Source organism: Trachypithecus francoisi, unplaced genomic scaffold, assembly GCF_009764315.1.
Source record: "Trachypithecus francoisi isolate TF-2019V2 unplaced genomic scaffold, Tfra_2.0 Lachesis_group18, whole genome shotgun sequence".
Classification (NCBI taxonomy): domain Eukaryota; kingdom Metazoa; phylum Chordata; class Mammalia; order Primates; family Cercopithecidae; genus Trachypithecus; species Trachypithecus francoisi.
This window is the reverse complement of record NW_022681463.1, coordinates 65,221,416-65,238,029: the sequence shown is the minus strand read 5'-3', so window position 1 is coordinate 65,238,029 and position 16,614 is coordinate 65,221,416. Positions and strand designations below refer to the sequence as shown.

Here is a 16,614-nt window from a genome sequence, read left to right as displayed (position 1 = left end):
CAGCACCTCTGTCTCAGATGGCTGCCACTTGGTCAGGTGCTGGTCAACAAGGAGCAGGAAGGCTTTGCTCCCTCCATGTCCCGATGTGGTCCATCCACAAACGACATCCCTCCATGAAGTCATGTTCATGGGCTTTCCTTTTGGGGCTGGGAAGGGAGTATTTGCCTTCCCCCCCAACTTCCTATATTTCTATATGCTTAATTTTTTGCTATAAGAAGTTACTATGTTTCGATTGAGAAGAGTTAACAGCCATCTCCATTTCAAAGGGCAAAAATGTTAAATTTCCATTAATTCTTTTCATTTTAGCCCTTGGATGGTTTTAAATCTCCCTTTATTCATCTTCCTGAATAAAGGATATCCTGGAATTTCACAGCACTATTTAGCATTCTCATATTCTATCCTGTAATTTCAACCCCTGTCATTGTCTTCACACAAAGAAAAACAGCAAAGTAGACATCTCCCTCCGGAATGAAAGCCTGGACAATAGTGTTTACGTGCCTGCCCAAGGTGAGTTTGAAAATAAAGAAAATATAGCAGTTTGATTCCTCCTAGCTCCATAGTACTTTCCAATACCAAATCAGCTTCCTCACACATCAAGGTAATCTGCAAAGGGAAACTGACAGTCAGCATAAGTGGCTGCTTAAGGCATTTCTTTGCACATACATTCCTTGTTGTTTTTAAAACAAAGATGCAATTAAGAAAAATGTATGCAAATAAAAATTGTCTAACTCAATTGTATACACATTAGGAAATTTACCTACTAAAACACTATCATAATTTTTAAGAGCAAAAAAAAAAAAATCCTGCAATTCAATAATCTCTTTCTAATTAAACTATTTGATTGGCTGATTTTGGTCTATGCTGGATTTATAAAAAATAAAAGTTACCTTTATTAATCTTGATTGCTTGGTAATCTAGCAGAATAATTTGAGAATCTATTTTCTAACATGTCAATTTCCAGATGTCATTTTTGGAAAAAAAAAAAAAGAGAATTACTGCATTTGTTTATTAAAAAGGTAATCCCATCACAATTCTTCACTAAGGTCTTAAAGACTAAAAGTTATTTGGAATGCTGTGATTTATTCTGCCTGAGGAATATATCAGGAAAATGTGATCAAGTTTTAGAAAGTATCCAAAGGATTATAAATGATTCTACTATAAAGACACATGCACACTATGCTTATTGCAGCACTGTTCACAATAGCAAAGGCTTGGAACCAACCCAAATGCCCATCAATGATAGACTGGATAAAGAAAATGTGGCACATGTACACCATGGAATACTATGCAGCCACAAAAAAGGATGAGTTCATGTCCTTTGCAGGGAGGGAACATGTATGAAGCTGGAAACCATCATTCTCAGCAAACTAACACAAGAACAGACACACCGCATATTCTCACTCATAAGTGGGAGCTGAACAATGAGAACACATGGACACAGGGAGGGGAACATCACACACTGGGGCCTGTTGAGGGGTGCAGGATTAGGGGAGGGATAGCATTAGGAGAAATACCTAATGTAGATGATAGGTTGTTGGGTGCAGCAAACCACCACGGCACATGTATACCTATGCAACAAACCTGCACACTCTGCACATGTACCTAGAACGTAAAGTATAACAACAAAAAAAAAAAAAAAAGAAAAAAAAGAAAGAAAGTATCTATCTTCTAAAGAAAGGGGATCCCTTCCTAAGGTGGTATCACCCTCACTTTTCACAATGGGACATGCACACAACATGAAATTTCTGTACCCAGGCATCCAGAAAAACAGTCAAGCAGGCTTGGCATGAAGTCCTTCAGGGTGTGCTAGAGGGCAGGGCTGGCCATGTAGCTACGCAGTCACATTGAGCCACGAGATAATCACCTCAATGATTTGACAGAGAAGTGTAGGTACCAAGATGTGGATATGGGAGGGAACCTTGAAATGTGATAAAGGACTATGCCACCAGCATGTCTCTGGAACCTATGATCGGGCAAGGTTCTAAAGTAGACAGTCTGTGTCAATGGAGACTTCACAATGTCTATTTCCCTTTGAAGGAAGGTGAGCGCCGCCATATCCCAGTTTGCCTAGATAGTCCCGGTTTAGGCCAATTGTCCTGGCATAACTATTCACAGTGTCTCCTTCCACTCTTCAAAGTGTCCTGGTGTGGGTGAAGATTACACTGTCAACTCCCTTCAGGTGTGGCTCACTTACACCTCCCGGCCACCCCAAGATGCCCACAGAGGTTTCCCAGCACAGCCCACTAGTCAAGGGTTTTCTGCTCCTCCTCCTGACCCACTCCCTCAAGGCCAAGGAACCCCAAATATATCCCTCCTGATTAAGATGTGCCTGAGAACAGCCTTTTGCAGACACTCACCCTAGAATAGAGGGGTGCAAACAATGCGGTAATTTAAGCCTGTATCCAACCCAGGAGGGCAGGGACTTTGACAGGAGCTGCCTTTCAGCGTTCTCCCCACACGCCACTGAGGCAGGCCTGCATTAGAGAAAGGGACTTACACCAGTGCTGGGGATGGCAGATCAAGGGGACTCTGCCCACCCTCATGTCCCCTGCTGTTAAAATCCCATCCTCCTCTGCCCCCTAAAAAGACATCAAGCCAAGTCAGTGCCTCACAGAAGCCCTCGTGAAGACAGGACAGCACTGGCCTCTGACCACGCATCTCACTCACAGGCAGATTTTGAGAGGAATGACAAGAACTTTATTCTAATAATGCATGAAATGTTTTTGAAGTAGAATGGTTATCTGACAAAAAAATTCCTTACACTTTGACCATCTAAAAGGTTATTTTCTATAAAATTATATAAATATTTCCATGTCCATATAGGAACACAATGTTTATGGTCCTAAAAGTTTTAAAAATGAACAGAATTAGATTCTTTAGATAATGATCAGCCTAGTCAGAAAACAACATTCCCCAAGCAAGCATAAAGAGAGGACACAGTTACTGACGGATAGCGGAAATGTGCTGCGGGCTGGAGTTGGGGGACTGGAAACAATGAAAACACAATCACCAGGGCGCTTGGATTTTATAAAATAAAACCCTGCAAAACTATATGTAAAAAGTGAAACTAACCACTCAAGGTGAAGGTCAGATGACCTCCCGAATGAATTGCATTCTGAGTTGAAACAATGAATAGATCACCTGGTAGATTTGTTCTTCCAGGAGGCAAGGACCTTTTCCTTGTTTATTCTTATCAGGAAAACTTCTGTTCAAGGTAGAAGGACAATGAGAGTGAAGCCTTCACAGCTGACAGACACGGCTTGTCCACTGGCTATGTCATCCTGGGCAAAGCCCTCAGCCTCTTGGAGCCTGTTTCCTTGCCTGTAAAATGCGGACAGTAATAGCTACCTTGTTGGTTGGTTGGGAAGATTAGAGGTAATCTATCGAAAGTGCTGCTAAAACTGCCCCTGGCAAGTAATAGACACTGAAAAAAGTCACTAAAACTATTTTGTGTGGAAGCAAAGGGTTTCACCCACAATTTAATCCAACTCTACTAGTTTGCTCCCAAGGGGTTCTATCAATCACAACCAACTTCAGAGTCTAAAACTGGACCCCTTCTGCTGCTCTGAGAGCCACTGCCAGGTAAACAGATGCTCCCTTCGGGATGCTGTGGTCACTCCTTTCCAGAAGCCCCTGGGTGCATGCAGAAGGCAGGCTCAAGGAGGCTGTGCTTTCCTCCTATTTGGGCAGTACCTACTCTCCAAGCCACACAAGGCCAGGTGCTAGTGACACGAATTCTCTATTGAACCCCACGAGGTGACAGTCACACAGAAGACTGAAAACGAAGCTCCTGGGGCCATGCAGGGAGGCTCCTGCACACACACGTCTCCCATGGGACAAACGTTTTGAGCACCACAGGCTGGGCAGGGATATGGAAGGACGTCCTGAATTGTGAGAACCTAGACCCCACAGGAAGCCAAGTCTGGACTCTCAGGTCAGGCTCGGAGACCCTCACTCCAGCTGGTCAGCAACAACACTCTACTGAGAAGCCACCACTCCATGGAGAAGGGGACTTTAAACAAAAAAATAACTCTCCTTGGCCTGAAGAATGGTGTGGCAAGCTCCCTGGCTGGGGATGTGGGAGCCAGGAAGCAGGTTCAAGCTGAAATGCACACTCCAGAGCACTGGAGAAGCGCCTGAGAGCAGCAGCAAGGACCACAAGGACATTGGTCTCGCCCTCCTAGGTGAAGGGCAGGGTTCCAAGGGGTCCCCACGGACAAGCACACAGGAGAGAAAAGGAACAGACTGTGCAGGAAGAAAGCAACAGGCACACCTGAGGTAAACTGTGGTCTCAGAAACACGATGCACACAGACAGGCGTCATCAGAAAGAGCCTGATAGTGAGGTCTGCAGTTCTCTGGAAAGGCCCAGTGAGGTTTTTTGGTCCTGATGAAACTGTTCTCCATTTCATAGCAGTCATCCTAAATACTCCAAGCAGAGGTTTGTGAGGAGGGTGACTCGTCTCTCACCTTCTACAGTACAGCCAAGGACTAGAGTCCAAGACAAAGCCCATGCTGACGATTCAGTGAGGCCAAGAGGCAGGCCAGGCCGTCCTCTCTAGGGCAAGGCCAGTTGCACTCAGACAAGGCCATGTGCTGCAGGGCAGGATGACTGGATATATCCAGGGAGTGGAAGTCCCCAAAGCTGGAGGCTAGCTCAGCTCATCCTGCTGTTGGCTGTCCTGCTCAGCTTGTGGCGAGTGGAGGCAAGTCCCTGCCCTGGCCCGCCTGCCTGGTGCCATCAGATGTACTGCTCCTCATCCCTGTCATTCAGGAGCAGAGACCACTTGTCCCCACCATCGTCCGCTGCAGTGCTGTGCCGAGATGGCTTGTCGGATGTCAGGGAGGACAGCGACACCTGGCTGACATAGCTGACCTGGTCCCATGGTGTGGCCCTGGGGGAGTCCCGCCGCCTGTCATCCATGCCAATGTGCACACTGACCTGGGATGCTGTCAGGGGCTTCATGTGGCCATGCGCCTGTGCCTCATACCTCTCCAGGTCAGGCTTCTTATAGCTGGAAAGCAGGAATGCAACAGCATCTGAGCCATTCTAGAAACAAAGCTCTTTTTTTTCTCAGCCTGGTGAAGGCCTCTCATCCATCTTTTAATAACATTTAGTATCAAAACCTCAAGAGGTCCCAAGGAAAAGGATATTAAACTCCCTATGGTTCCAGGAAAGCTCACCTGATTTAGAAACTTCCTAAGCAAATGCCTTGCACATTGTAGGCTGCCACTAACTTTTGTTAAATGAATGCACTCATAAATAAGTGAACATCTTTTTTAAAGAAAAAAAATGATAGATAATACACAGGGACCCATGTCTGCTTGATGTTCACATTAACAGCCCTTGAGCAGCAGAGTAAGGGCAGCCCAGCATGTGGATGGGCAGCAGTGAATTGCCTGCTCACAGTGCTGATAAGTTACACGCATGCACACCAGGCTCTACGTGGGCTGCCACTGTAGCGTTTGTCCCAGGTGAATGACTGGGGAATGAGAGGCAAGTTCCACTGTTCCCTGAGCATGCAGAATGACAGGGCCTCCTGGGAGCCTCCAACAGATGCTCCGCCTGAGGGGACTCACCACTTGAGCTGTAGGGATGACAGCACCACAGACACAGAGGAGGCGGCCATGGCCGCTGAGCCCATCCAGGGCTGCAGCACAATGCCGATGGGCATGAAGACACCTGGGGAAGAAAGAACTCGCACTCACACCTGGGCCTGGGGAGAGGAGCCAGGAGAGGGCCTCAGGCACCGGGCTGGCCCCACCCTCAGTGGCCCCGGTGAGGTCTCCACCTGACGTGCTCGGAAGCCCCTGCCAATGGATCTTGTTCACAGGCCCCCCAAAGTGAGGCTTCCTAGAAAGCTGGGTGTGGGATGCTGTCGAGTGAGCCTGGCTCTCTTCCACTTGCCCTGACATTCCCAGAACCACCCACAGGTGGCATCATCCCATTTCAGGGGGAGCTCCAGGGCAGCGACGAACCACAGGGAGTGGGAGGAGTGGGAGGAGAAAAGTGGTAGGAGGTGAGGGAGCCAGCTGCCCATCCTGCAGCCACAGTACCACAGAAGACAAACATGGCTGATGGCCACAGCCCTTGTCTAGCAGATGATCTCACCTCCAGGGCTTCACGTCATCTTTAAAAGAGGACTGAGAGCCTGGTCCCAAGACAGGGTCAGGAGACAGGTATGGTCTACCTTGTGTGGCAGAGGCACACACACTGGGGGAATTAAGCTCCTGAGCCGGCTCTGGGGACAGGAAGTAAATCTGCCTAACTCACTGGGCTCAGGAGGCCAATGCCTTGTTACACAAGTCACCACTAACCACTGAGACACAAGGGAGACTGAGGCAGGAACGCTGTGATTACAAACTTGATCTCTCCTCAGCCCATGGAGGAGCACTGCCTTGCAGAAGGGTCTGGAACTTTTCACTGCCATGTTCCCAGGGGCAGGGAGCAGGGGGCAGGGGAGAGGCGTTTCTTGGGGAGGGGGAATGAGGGGGAATTACAAAGCAGAAAAATCTATTTCTTTTCTTTTTCTTTTTTCTGAGACAGGGTTTTACTCTTGCCCAGGCTAGAGTATAGTGGTACAATCACGGGTCACTGCCACCTCCAACTCCTGGGCTCAATAAATCCTCCTGCCCCAGCCTCTGTACTCCCAGATGGGACTAAGGTGTATGCTACCATGCCCAGCTAATTTTAAAATTTTTGTAGAGATGAAGTCTCACTATGTTGCCCAGGTGAGTCTTGAACCCCTGAGCTCAAATGACCCTCCTGCCTCAGCCTCCCAAAGTGTTGGGATTACAGGCATGAGCTACCACGCCTGGCCAAAAAGCCATTTCTTTCCATGATCATTTGTGTAACTCAGAGTAAAACTTGGGCAGGACTAAAGTTCAGGATAAGGTTCTGAAACACCAATAATTGTGCCTAACATGTAGCAGATGCCCCATAATTCTTACTAATGATTATTTCTCAGACTATATGTCCTAACAAATGGCTCTGAAAATAAGGCCACAGTAAAATAGGGCTCAGAAAATATAGCCAAGCATCTCTACTAGCTTTTGAGAAAGGAACAGAGTGAATGAAGTTTTCAGGTCCTCTTCACAGTTTCTCATTTACCTTTAAAGACACATAAAGCAGGGGACATAAAAAAAAAAACAGCCTTTCTAAAACATCTCTAGCCAGCCAGTGAGCCACTCACTAACTTCAGCAGAAACCTGGGAGACAGAAGCCTTTCTGGGTGCAGCTGGAGCACAGTGGGTAAAAGCTGCCTACCTGCCGCGATGGGTATCCCAACCAGGTTATAAATCAGTGCCAAGACCAGGTTGATGCGTATCCTCCGGACAATCCTCTTGGAAAGGTGAATGCTAGCCACCACATCCAGCAAATCATTCTGATGGAGGGGAGCACACAGTGAGGAAGGTGTCTGCCCACCACCCTCCCAGCACCCACACCCTGGCTGCAGCCGCGCTCACTCTGATGAGGACGACGTCGGCTGCCTCGATGGCCACATCCGTGCCGGTGCCAATGGCGACACCCATGTCTGCCTGAGCCAAGGCTGGGGAGTCATTGATCCCATCCCCCACCATGGCGACTCTCTTCCCTTCATTCTGGAGCTCCTGGACCTTGGCCACCTTGTGCGAAGGCAGCACCTCTGCAAAGACTTTGTTGATGCCAACCTAAGACAAAAGAAAGGCAACGCCTGGTGTTGGCAAAAGGTATCAGATAGCAGCAGAAGCCTCAAATTACCCTTGTCCCCTCTGCCCTCAGTCAGTGATGTTGGTCAGACACACCCTGCAGGTTTGCTGTCACAGGGCCAGTTCATTCCTGGCTCCCGCCCCAACACCCTGTACCGGTTTAGGCCCTGTCCTTTTCTGGATGTGCAAACAACCCCCTTGCTGGTCTCCCTGTCCATAGCTCAGTACCCCAACTTTCTTCTCCATGTGCTGCCCCCATGGTCTTTCCAAAGCATCTGTACGGCCATGTCCCTACTCTCCTGTCTCATGTCCTCCAGCAGACCCCATGCACCTCCCAGAGGAGGGCAGCTCAACTCTCAGGTCTGCTTCTGAGGTCCCCAGAGTCTCAGGGTCTGGCAGCTGGTGCCACACTTGACCACACCATTCAGCTCCCCGCGGTGTCTCCAAATCGCCGTGCTATTCTGTGCCCCTGGGAAATGCTCCTGCTGCCTGCTCTGTCCTGGGAAGGTGCAGTTTCCCTTTCCTAGCCCCTCTCCTGCTTCTCAGATATACATTGTCACTGGTCCACCTTCTTGCAAGACTGTGAGCTGAGCCCCCTTCATTCCTCACAGAGCCTGGCCCCGCACCTGCCTGTCACATTCGTGGTGCTTCGTAAGTGCCTGCTGAATGATGAACAAGTGTCAGCCAGAAAAGGGGGGAAGGACACTAAACAGGTCCATCATTAGCAAGGAGGACCATGGAAAACAGGGGTACTGCTGCTTCCCTCAAGGAACACAATTAAACTTTCAGAAGCCTAGAGCTCTGCACACATTTGGAGGTGCATAATTTCTAGGAATCCAAACTGGAGCCACTGCTGTGTGAGGAGTCAGGCAGCCATCCAGTGGTACTGTCCTCACAGGCCAAACTCAGCCTCAGGGGCTGCTGGAGAACTGCCCAGGACTGAGTCACTTATCTGAGTATCCGAGTGAGAAGAGCTGAGCTGGCAAAATCTTCCTTTAACGTAAAGGTTAGAAAATGTCTATCTTAGCCCTTAAGCCACATACTTTTTTTCCATTGCAAAGACTGGGAAAAGGTTAGAGAACAATGGAACTCCTTTTTCGAGGATGCATGCACCCAAACCCCAGGAAGAGATCTTCGCACGGCACCACAGTGCTCATGTGTGACACTACGTGGCCACAGAATGAAGCACGTGGAGAGAAAAGCATCCAGAGAGGGAGAAAGAGCAGGAGTACAGTTCAGTGCTGGGCCAACTGGTGCTTACTTTTGTCTCTAACTGCTTTTATGAGCTTTACGCAGTTTGCAATATTAAAGGGCTGTACCTGGGTGGCAATGGCTCTGGCTGTCTTCCGGTTGTCCCCAGTGATCAGAACCACGTCCACACCCATGCTTTGCAGCGTGTGCACAGCCAGTGCGGCCTCCTGCTTGACAGCGTCTGCGATAGCAATCATCCCACAGAGCACACCTGGAGTGAACCAGCCGGCATCAGCAGCTACACAGGATGGGCACCCCGCACCAAGACACCACACTTGTAATGTTCTCATCATATAATGTTACGTGCAAAAAACAAAATGCCAAATTATGTAACACAATGGGGTTTTTTTTGCTTTTTAAAAAGTACATGCATTTACAGACATACAGAAAAGTCTGGAAGCAATATAATTAAAATCTTCACAGTGGCTCCCCGAGGAATAGGATTATAGTGATTTCATTTTCTCCTTTATAGCTGAATTTTCCAAACTTTCTGCAAGGAGCATGTATGACACTTTGCAAAGTGCCTGGCTTGTAATAAGAATTCAATACACGTTAGCTACTAAAATTCAAGAAATATAACAGATATCACTTAAAGTGATAAATGTCCAAACTAGAAAATCAATCCTTCTTTGTCTTTTCCTACAGAAAACATTTTGGCAGAATTTCTCTTTGAGTGAATCTTTAGCTATAGAAGCAGGAGGGTTTTTAGGGCTGAGGTGTGAATGAGAACACAGTGAGGGATGACATACGAGATGGCATGACTCCTTTACTTGTGCCAATTCTGGTTTGATAGCTGAGGGGAGGGTGGATTTACAAAGACTTACAAAAAGGGAAAAAAAAGGGAGAATGTGAGAGGAAGACATATTTGGCTGGAGCATTCAAAAGGTATCATAAATTTGATTTCTTGCTTGCATATACTGTTACTTCTATTAGCAAAAACTAACATTAACAAAGTAAAGACTCTAAGCTCTCTGGCATGTAAAGCCCAGGATAGAATCTGAGCACTAAAACACACGCAGTTTTTTTTTTTTATTTGAGATGGAGTTTCACTCTCGTTGCCCAGGCTGGAGTGCAATGGCGTGATCTCGGCTCACCACAACCTCCACCTCCCAGGTTCAAGCGATTCTCCTGCCTCAGCCTCCCCAGTAGCTGGGATTACAGGCGCCTGCCACCACACCCGGCTAATTTTTTTTTAGCAGAGATGGGGTTTCACCATGTTGGTCAGGCTGGTCTCGAACTCCCAACCTCAGGTGATCCAACCACCTCAGCCTGGGATTACAGATGTGAGCCACCACACCCAGCCAACACACACAGTCTTGAGACCTGTACTCTGTGCAACACCAGTCTGTATAAAGCAGATAGAAGGGCAGGTGCGGTGGCTCACGCCTGTAATCCCAGCACTTTGGGAGGCCAAGGCAGGGGGATCACCTGAGGTCAGGAGTTCGAGACCAGCCTGGTGAAACCCCATCTCTACTAAAAATACAAAAGTTAGCTGGGCGTGGTGGTGGGGGCCTGTAATCCCAGCTACTCAGGAGTCTGAGGCAGGAGAATTGCTTGAACCTGAAGGCAGAGGTTGCAGTGAGACAAGATCGCACCACTGCACTACAGCCTGGGTGACAAGAGGGAAACTCAGTCTAAAAAAAAAAAACAAAAGTAATAATAAATAAATAAAGCAGACAGAGAAGAGTGGCATGGATCTCATTGTTTAAATGCATCCTGTAGTTAAACCTGTTGGGAAGTGAATTCCTGCTTTGTCTGCAGGGATGAATGAGAAGGATGACTCTGAACTGCCCAGCCGGACAAGAGCAACGATGATGACAAAGGCAGTTTAGAATTCCAAGGTCAAGAAGACTGAGGCCAGACCAGAGCTGGCTATGGGGCCAAGATGGAGACAGTGGGAAAGAATGAAGAGAAAAGACAAAAAGGCAATCTTTTGGGAAACAGGCCTGAAATTAAGAGGAAGGTTTTCATTTGTTTTCTTTTCTTTTTTAAAGGAGGACTCTTTTGCCTGATATCTGCAGAAAACTGCATTTCTGAGAGAGCAGAAGGAAGCCAGAAGCAGAAGATACCGTCAATAGCCACCAGGATGGCTGTCTGTCCTTTCATCTCGTGGTCTGTCATAGCATCACTGACGTCACTGGAAATGGTTAAGCCGTTGCGCCTCAGCCATTCACGGTTTCCAATCAGCACAGAGAAGGTCTGGGGGGCTGCATCTATTCAAAAGAGGCTGTGGTTATTTCTAAATGGTCCAATTTCGCTGTTAACTAAAACCATGCAATCCTTTTAACAGCAAAATATCCTTTTAACCAATCTGAAAAACTGTAACCTTCCTCTTGTGACAGCATCCTTTAGGACAAGAAAAAAAAAAGTAAAATTAATGTGTAGGACATGTGGGTATGAATTAAGATGAGGCGTTAATAGTACATGCTATATGGGTGGAAATGGTATAAACGCATTAAACATAAGGCAACGTCCGTCTCTGTCTTAGAAGCATCCACTGATTCTTTTTCTGCAGGGATTAGAAGCACTTAGGTATTTGCCCAGCACACAAAGCAAGTGTTGATTATATTCATTACTGATTGGTATCAACGACCCTAGGTGAATCAACGAATAATCAGGCAAGTCTACATGAAATGTTTAAAACTGTAACTCCTGAGGCTAATGCACCTCTCACCTGTCACTTTCAAACCGCGTGTGCTGCTAACTGAGGTGTCACTGCGCGGCCAGGCTCTGGAAGCTCTCATGGAAAGGCCATCTGGGGTTTTAAAGGCTGGAAGGTGGTACGTGGCTTCTCACCACACAATCTAAGTCACAATTTCACTACCAACACTTAGGAAAAACACTAGTCACGGGTTTTGAGTGTTTTCCACCCTTTTTTCTGGTGGCTGGCAAGCTACCTTGAGAATAAGAAAGGCCATTCTTCAAAAGCAGCTGTCCCTCCAAGCAGTGTCCCTTCCTGGCTTGGGCAGACATTTCCCTCTGCTTTCCCTGACTTTTTCTGCCTGCTCGGTAAATACCAGAGTTCTACCACACAGGATGGAAACAGAAGAACAAAAGTGGAATTTCCATCTGCCAACTCTGTGGCTTATGAGAAGCAAGACCGATTTGGGATAAGAAAGAGACGAATCAAAATCATGGGTCAGCTAAACAATGCTCTACGAATTTAAGGCAGCCATAAGCAACAAAATTTACATGCACCCAAGAACATGAGAGAAACTTTCCTGAGGGTGGGGAGGCAGGCTTGGGTGCCTTAGCCATGAACCGTCCGCTGCACAGCAGAGGCCATCACTGTTGGACGTGGTGCTCTCTGTGGTTTGGCCTACCTCTACTTTGAACCAGCTGCAGAGACAGAGGCCAGCAATACCTTTTTCTGCGGAAAGGTTGCCAGCCTCATTCAGGTGACTGGCAGGTGCACTCAAAGGGCGCTCACTGTGGGCCAGGATGCCTTCCACGTTGCTGACTTTGCACCCAATTCCACAGCCTGGCACCGCCTGGAAGTCCGTGCAGTATCCCAAGGTCTCTGTTCCAAGTTCCTGGGAAGGTGGAAAGAGAGGGAAAGGAACCTGTAAGCCAAGAGGGGTGAAGTGAGAGGGAGGGGTAGGCAGGACAGGGACACAGGGTGAAGGTGGCAAGAGAACAGTGGAAAGCGGGAACTGAAAGAAAGGAGGAGAGGGAGGTGGAATGGATGGGAAAGGTTAAGATAATGACTAGTAACTATTTCTCCCTCCTTTGGTAAAGATACTATAGCTGTAAAGTTGAATGAGACTAAACAGCCTAAAATGTTTCCCTGGGTGGGTGCCTCATGACAGTGAACAGGTTACTGAATGGAAAGGAAAAAGGCAATTCATATCAAACACCTCAAATTAAAGAGGAGTGCAGGTGCCAAAGAGAGGAAGAAGTGAATTTTATGTTGCAAATAATTTCATAAAAACAATGGAATAAGTAGTGTTAACAAAGCTCTTTGAGGCTATCAAGAGATAATTGCCTGTATATCAGACCCTGGAGGAGGAGGGGACAAGGTGGCAGGGGAAAGGAATGGCTCGGGTTTCTAGACTGCCTGTCCTCCCCCAGGCTGTGAGCTCCTGAAGGGTAGAGTTCACATTCCACTCCTGTTGTTCTCCTGAGTCTGGTGCCTGGTGATGTTCAGCAAATGCCTGTGACACCGACCTCCCTTTATGATAACCTAGAACTGTGGCAAGGGCTGACTGTGAGTCCCTTATCTCCACTTGCTGCAGAGGAGCCTTCTAAGCGGTTTTCCAGACCATACAACAAATGAAGGATGACTGAGGGTGAGCAAGATTCTCCCTGAAATGTCAGAAGGTAGAGGTGTGAAACAGTGGGCTGTCTGACCCTACATGAAGGACAAAACTAGAAATGAGGTTTCTGGAAGAGCCTCTGACCAGGAAGAGTTGTCAATTGTTTTTCAAGGCAACGATATCACCTTTCTACATTTACTGCTAACAGTATTGCTCAGGCTGTTTAAAAATTGTCAGGGCAATATTCTGTGTGACATGTTCTGCTGCCCCTATATTCAGACTGAAATTAAGAGAAAACAAAACAGAACATTTCATGTGGAGAGACCAAAAGAGGGCAATGCTTCTCCACGAAGTGCCAAGAACCTGCTGGTCGCTCTGGCTCACCTCAGCTGGTTCCTCTCTGTCCCAGGTGCTCCCAGTGGAGTAGATTTCTCCCTCCCACCCCAATACTCCCATTTCATGTTTGTGTCCCCTTGCACTAAGCACTGTCAAAGCACTGAGTTTCCAGACTGCCCGTACTCCCCAAGGCTGTGAGCTTCCAAAGGGTAGACTTCACATCCCACTCCTGTTGTTCTCCTGAGCCTGGTGCCTGGTGATGTTCAGCAAATGCCTGTGACACTGAACTCCCTTTGTGATAACCTGGAACTGTGGCAAGGGCTGACTATGAGCCCTATCCCCGCCTGCTGCAGAGGGGCCTTCTACGTACTTTTCCAGACCACACAGAGAAGGCCTGCTCAAGGGCAGCTAGGAGACAAGGACATGGTGAGGAGTAAAGGAGCATTGGTGGGGAGGGCAGGGCCATGCCCAGGTCCACGTACCTCTTTACAGTATTTGGTGACTGCCACGCCCAAGGGGTGTTCGCTGCTGGCCTCCGCAGTCCCCACCACAGCCAGAACCTTCCTGAGGGGCAGGGTGGCTACATCCCCCAGTAGGAGCACTCGCATGACCCTGGGGACCCCATGGGTAATGGTGCCAGTCTTGTCAAACATCACAGTCTTTATCTGCCAAAAACAACCACAACTCAGTGACCACAATACAGATGGAGGGGCTTCCATAGTCACAGCGCTGATGCAGAACCTCACCCAACCTGCCTCAGACAGAAAACAAGACACCTGCACAGATTCCTAACGTCATCCTCTGTTGTTCGATCTCAGGGTTCAACAACTCCCACTGCAAAGAAACTGTTTCCCTACGTGTCCAGTCAAACCAGCCACACTGAGGCTTGACCTTGACCAGGCAAAGCCAGAAACCTTGGCTGTACAGGAGATGGCACAGCACTGTCCCCCCAACAGTGACATCATCCACAGAGTTCCTCACGTCAGGTCAGGAGTCAGGACCCTGAGGGACACCTGCCTCCCTGTCCACTGCCATCCACCGAGCCCAACCACAGCTTCCTCTTGCGTGCCTAAGTGCAAAAGCTACTGGGAATAGAGTCCTCGCACTCTGAGTTCAAGAAAGGAAAGGACTATTCTATGGTCATAATGACAAGCAAACCCCCGGAGCCAGTTTTAAGTTGGTCACACTTGGTCAACGGCAGTCTGCAGAGTCCCCACACCTCTGGGCTCAGATATGGGCAGCGGCTATATTCAGGTACCTGCACTTCCATGACCAGGGCCAGTCGAGCCCTGAGCCCTGCTTCTGAAAGTCCAGTAATCCCTGAAGTGTATAATTCGAACCCATTTAAGGCCAGCAGGTTGTTCTTCTGAGACTATGTCCCACAGCAGGGTTCTATGCAGGGTTCTCCCTTACAATTGTGCAAACAATAATTCAGCTTTTTGTTTCTGATGCTGAGTGGTGGCCTTCCTTCAACACACTTATCTTATCTTCCTCCAGAGATTCTTGCCAGCTTTCAGTGCATCCTTCACTATGCAGCCAGAATGATCTTCCCAACACACGATCTGGTCACATCACGTGGGTATGCCATCCCCACGTGGCTTCTAGGGTAACGTTCAGAACCCTTTACTAAATCTTCAGCCTTTGGATTCTGGCCCCTCCCTCAACAGTCTCATCTCTAGTTCCTCTCTCCCAATGATTTTCTTCCAGTTCCTCATTTGCTCATTCAACAGATAACTTCTGAATGCACTCGATGTCTCAGGCCAGATGCTGGGGATACCGCGGGGAGGGGAAGTTCCACCTCCACAGGTCCTGTCCACCTGCTGTCCCCATGTTGGAACACTCTTCCCCAGCTCCGTTGTCCAGCTCTCACTCAACAGTAAGGTCTCAGATGAACATTCACATTCACTTCCCTGACCACCTGCAGCACCCTCGTCCCTGAGTGCAGCACCCTCGTCCCTGAGTCCAGCACCCCAAGTCTAGGATTGGCCCCTGTTCAAGTGTCCCCAGGGCATCAAGCACCACTGGTCAATACTCAGTATCTCGTAATACTCACTCGGCTTTGCTATTTACTTTTTCACTGTCTGTCTTTCCCCCTAACCTGGTGGGCTCCTTGGCAGCTGGAAACCATGACCATCGCCAGAACCCAGTGTGGGGCCCACATGCAGTGAGTGCCCAGCAAATGCTGATTAAATAGGTGCAAGTGTGAAAGGCCAGAGGTAAGTTAGGCAAAAGGAAGACACTTCACAAACACCGTCACTCACTCTTCACTCCCCGGGGTCACAGGACCCACCGCTAATCCCACAGATGTCACAGTGGGGCTTTTGTCCTGGAGCCTGGCTACCTGGGTGTGAATCCCAGCTCTGCCTCTGGTTAGCTGCAGGCCTTTGGGCGAGTAACCTAATCTCCTCCTGCTGCAGTTTCCTCATCTGTAAAATGGGAATGATAAGCACCTACCACACAGAGTTGTTAATGCAATTAAATCAAGTAATGTTGATAGTGTTTCATTATATGACTGGTGGCTACTCTGTTGCTACTGTCGTTATTCCTAGTTAGACTTGACTTACTATTCTACGTAATTAACACTGCTGTCTTGAGTGGCTCTTAGGCTTTTCTCTCAATGTGAAATAGTAAACAGATACTACTTTCATCACTCAGGACGGGGAAAGCTGTGGTACAGGCTGACCTTGTGCGCCATCTCCAGGGGCTTGCCTCCCTTGATGAGGATGCCATTCTGCGCGGCCACCCCAGTGCCCACCATGACGGCCGTGGGCGTGGCCAGCCCCAGGGAGCAGGGGCAGGCAATGCACAGCACCGTGATGGACGTCTGGAATGCAAACCGGATGATCACCTCTGTCTGGGAGATGTGCTTGTTGGGGTTCTGAAAACAGGACAGAGTCAGAGGCAGGTTGAGAGTTCAATAAGGAAGCTCCCGGAACTCTAATCACATAAGGGCATTTCGGGGGCACTGGGCACAGCGTGACAAACTTGGGTTTAGGAAACAGATGATATTCTGCACTGCTCTGCCATCATAGAGAACACATTACTGCTCTCCACATCCCAGCTATCCAATTTCACCCTACAAGT

At 48.3% G+C, this 16,614-nt stretch overlaps 1 protein-coding gene across 3 annotated transcripts in view; it reads right to left on the bottom strand.

Moving 5' to 3' along the window:
• Positions 1-2,674: 2,674 nt before the first annotated feature.
• The window catches only part of ATP7B (ATPase copper transporting beta), an 80,947-nt gene continuing 67,007 nt past the window's right edge, over positions 2,675-16,614 (bottom strand). The window contains exons 14-23 of one of the 3 annotated variants that reach the window (XR_004429051.1): positions 16,214-16,408; positions 14,013-14,195; positions 12,303-12,471; positions 11,008-11,151; positions 9,007-9,149; positions 7,466-7,669; positions 7,266-7,383; positions 5,579-5,681; positions 4,274-5,013; positions 2,675-3,321 (exon numbers count right to left, since the gene is read on the bottom strand). Coding sequence is in view for 2 of the 3 variants with exons in the window: in XM_033177633.1 (XP_033033524.1) it covers positions 4,740-5,013; positions 5,579-5,681; positions 7,266-7,383; positions 7,466-7,669; positions 9,007-9,149; positions 11,008-11,151; positions 12,303-12,471; positions 14,013-14,195; positions 16,214-16,408 (1,533 nt within the window). In the remaining variant the exon portion in view is untranslated. Of the gene's footprint in view, positions 5,014-5,578; positions 5,682-7,265; positions 7,384-7,465; positions 7,670-9,006; positions 9,150-11,007; positions 11,152-12,302; positions 12,472-14,012; positions 14,196-16,213; positions 16,409-16,614 lie in introns of all 3 variants that reach the window. The other 2 variants (XM_033177633.1, XM_033177635.1) reach the window with 2 other exon arrangements.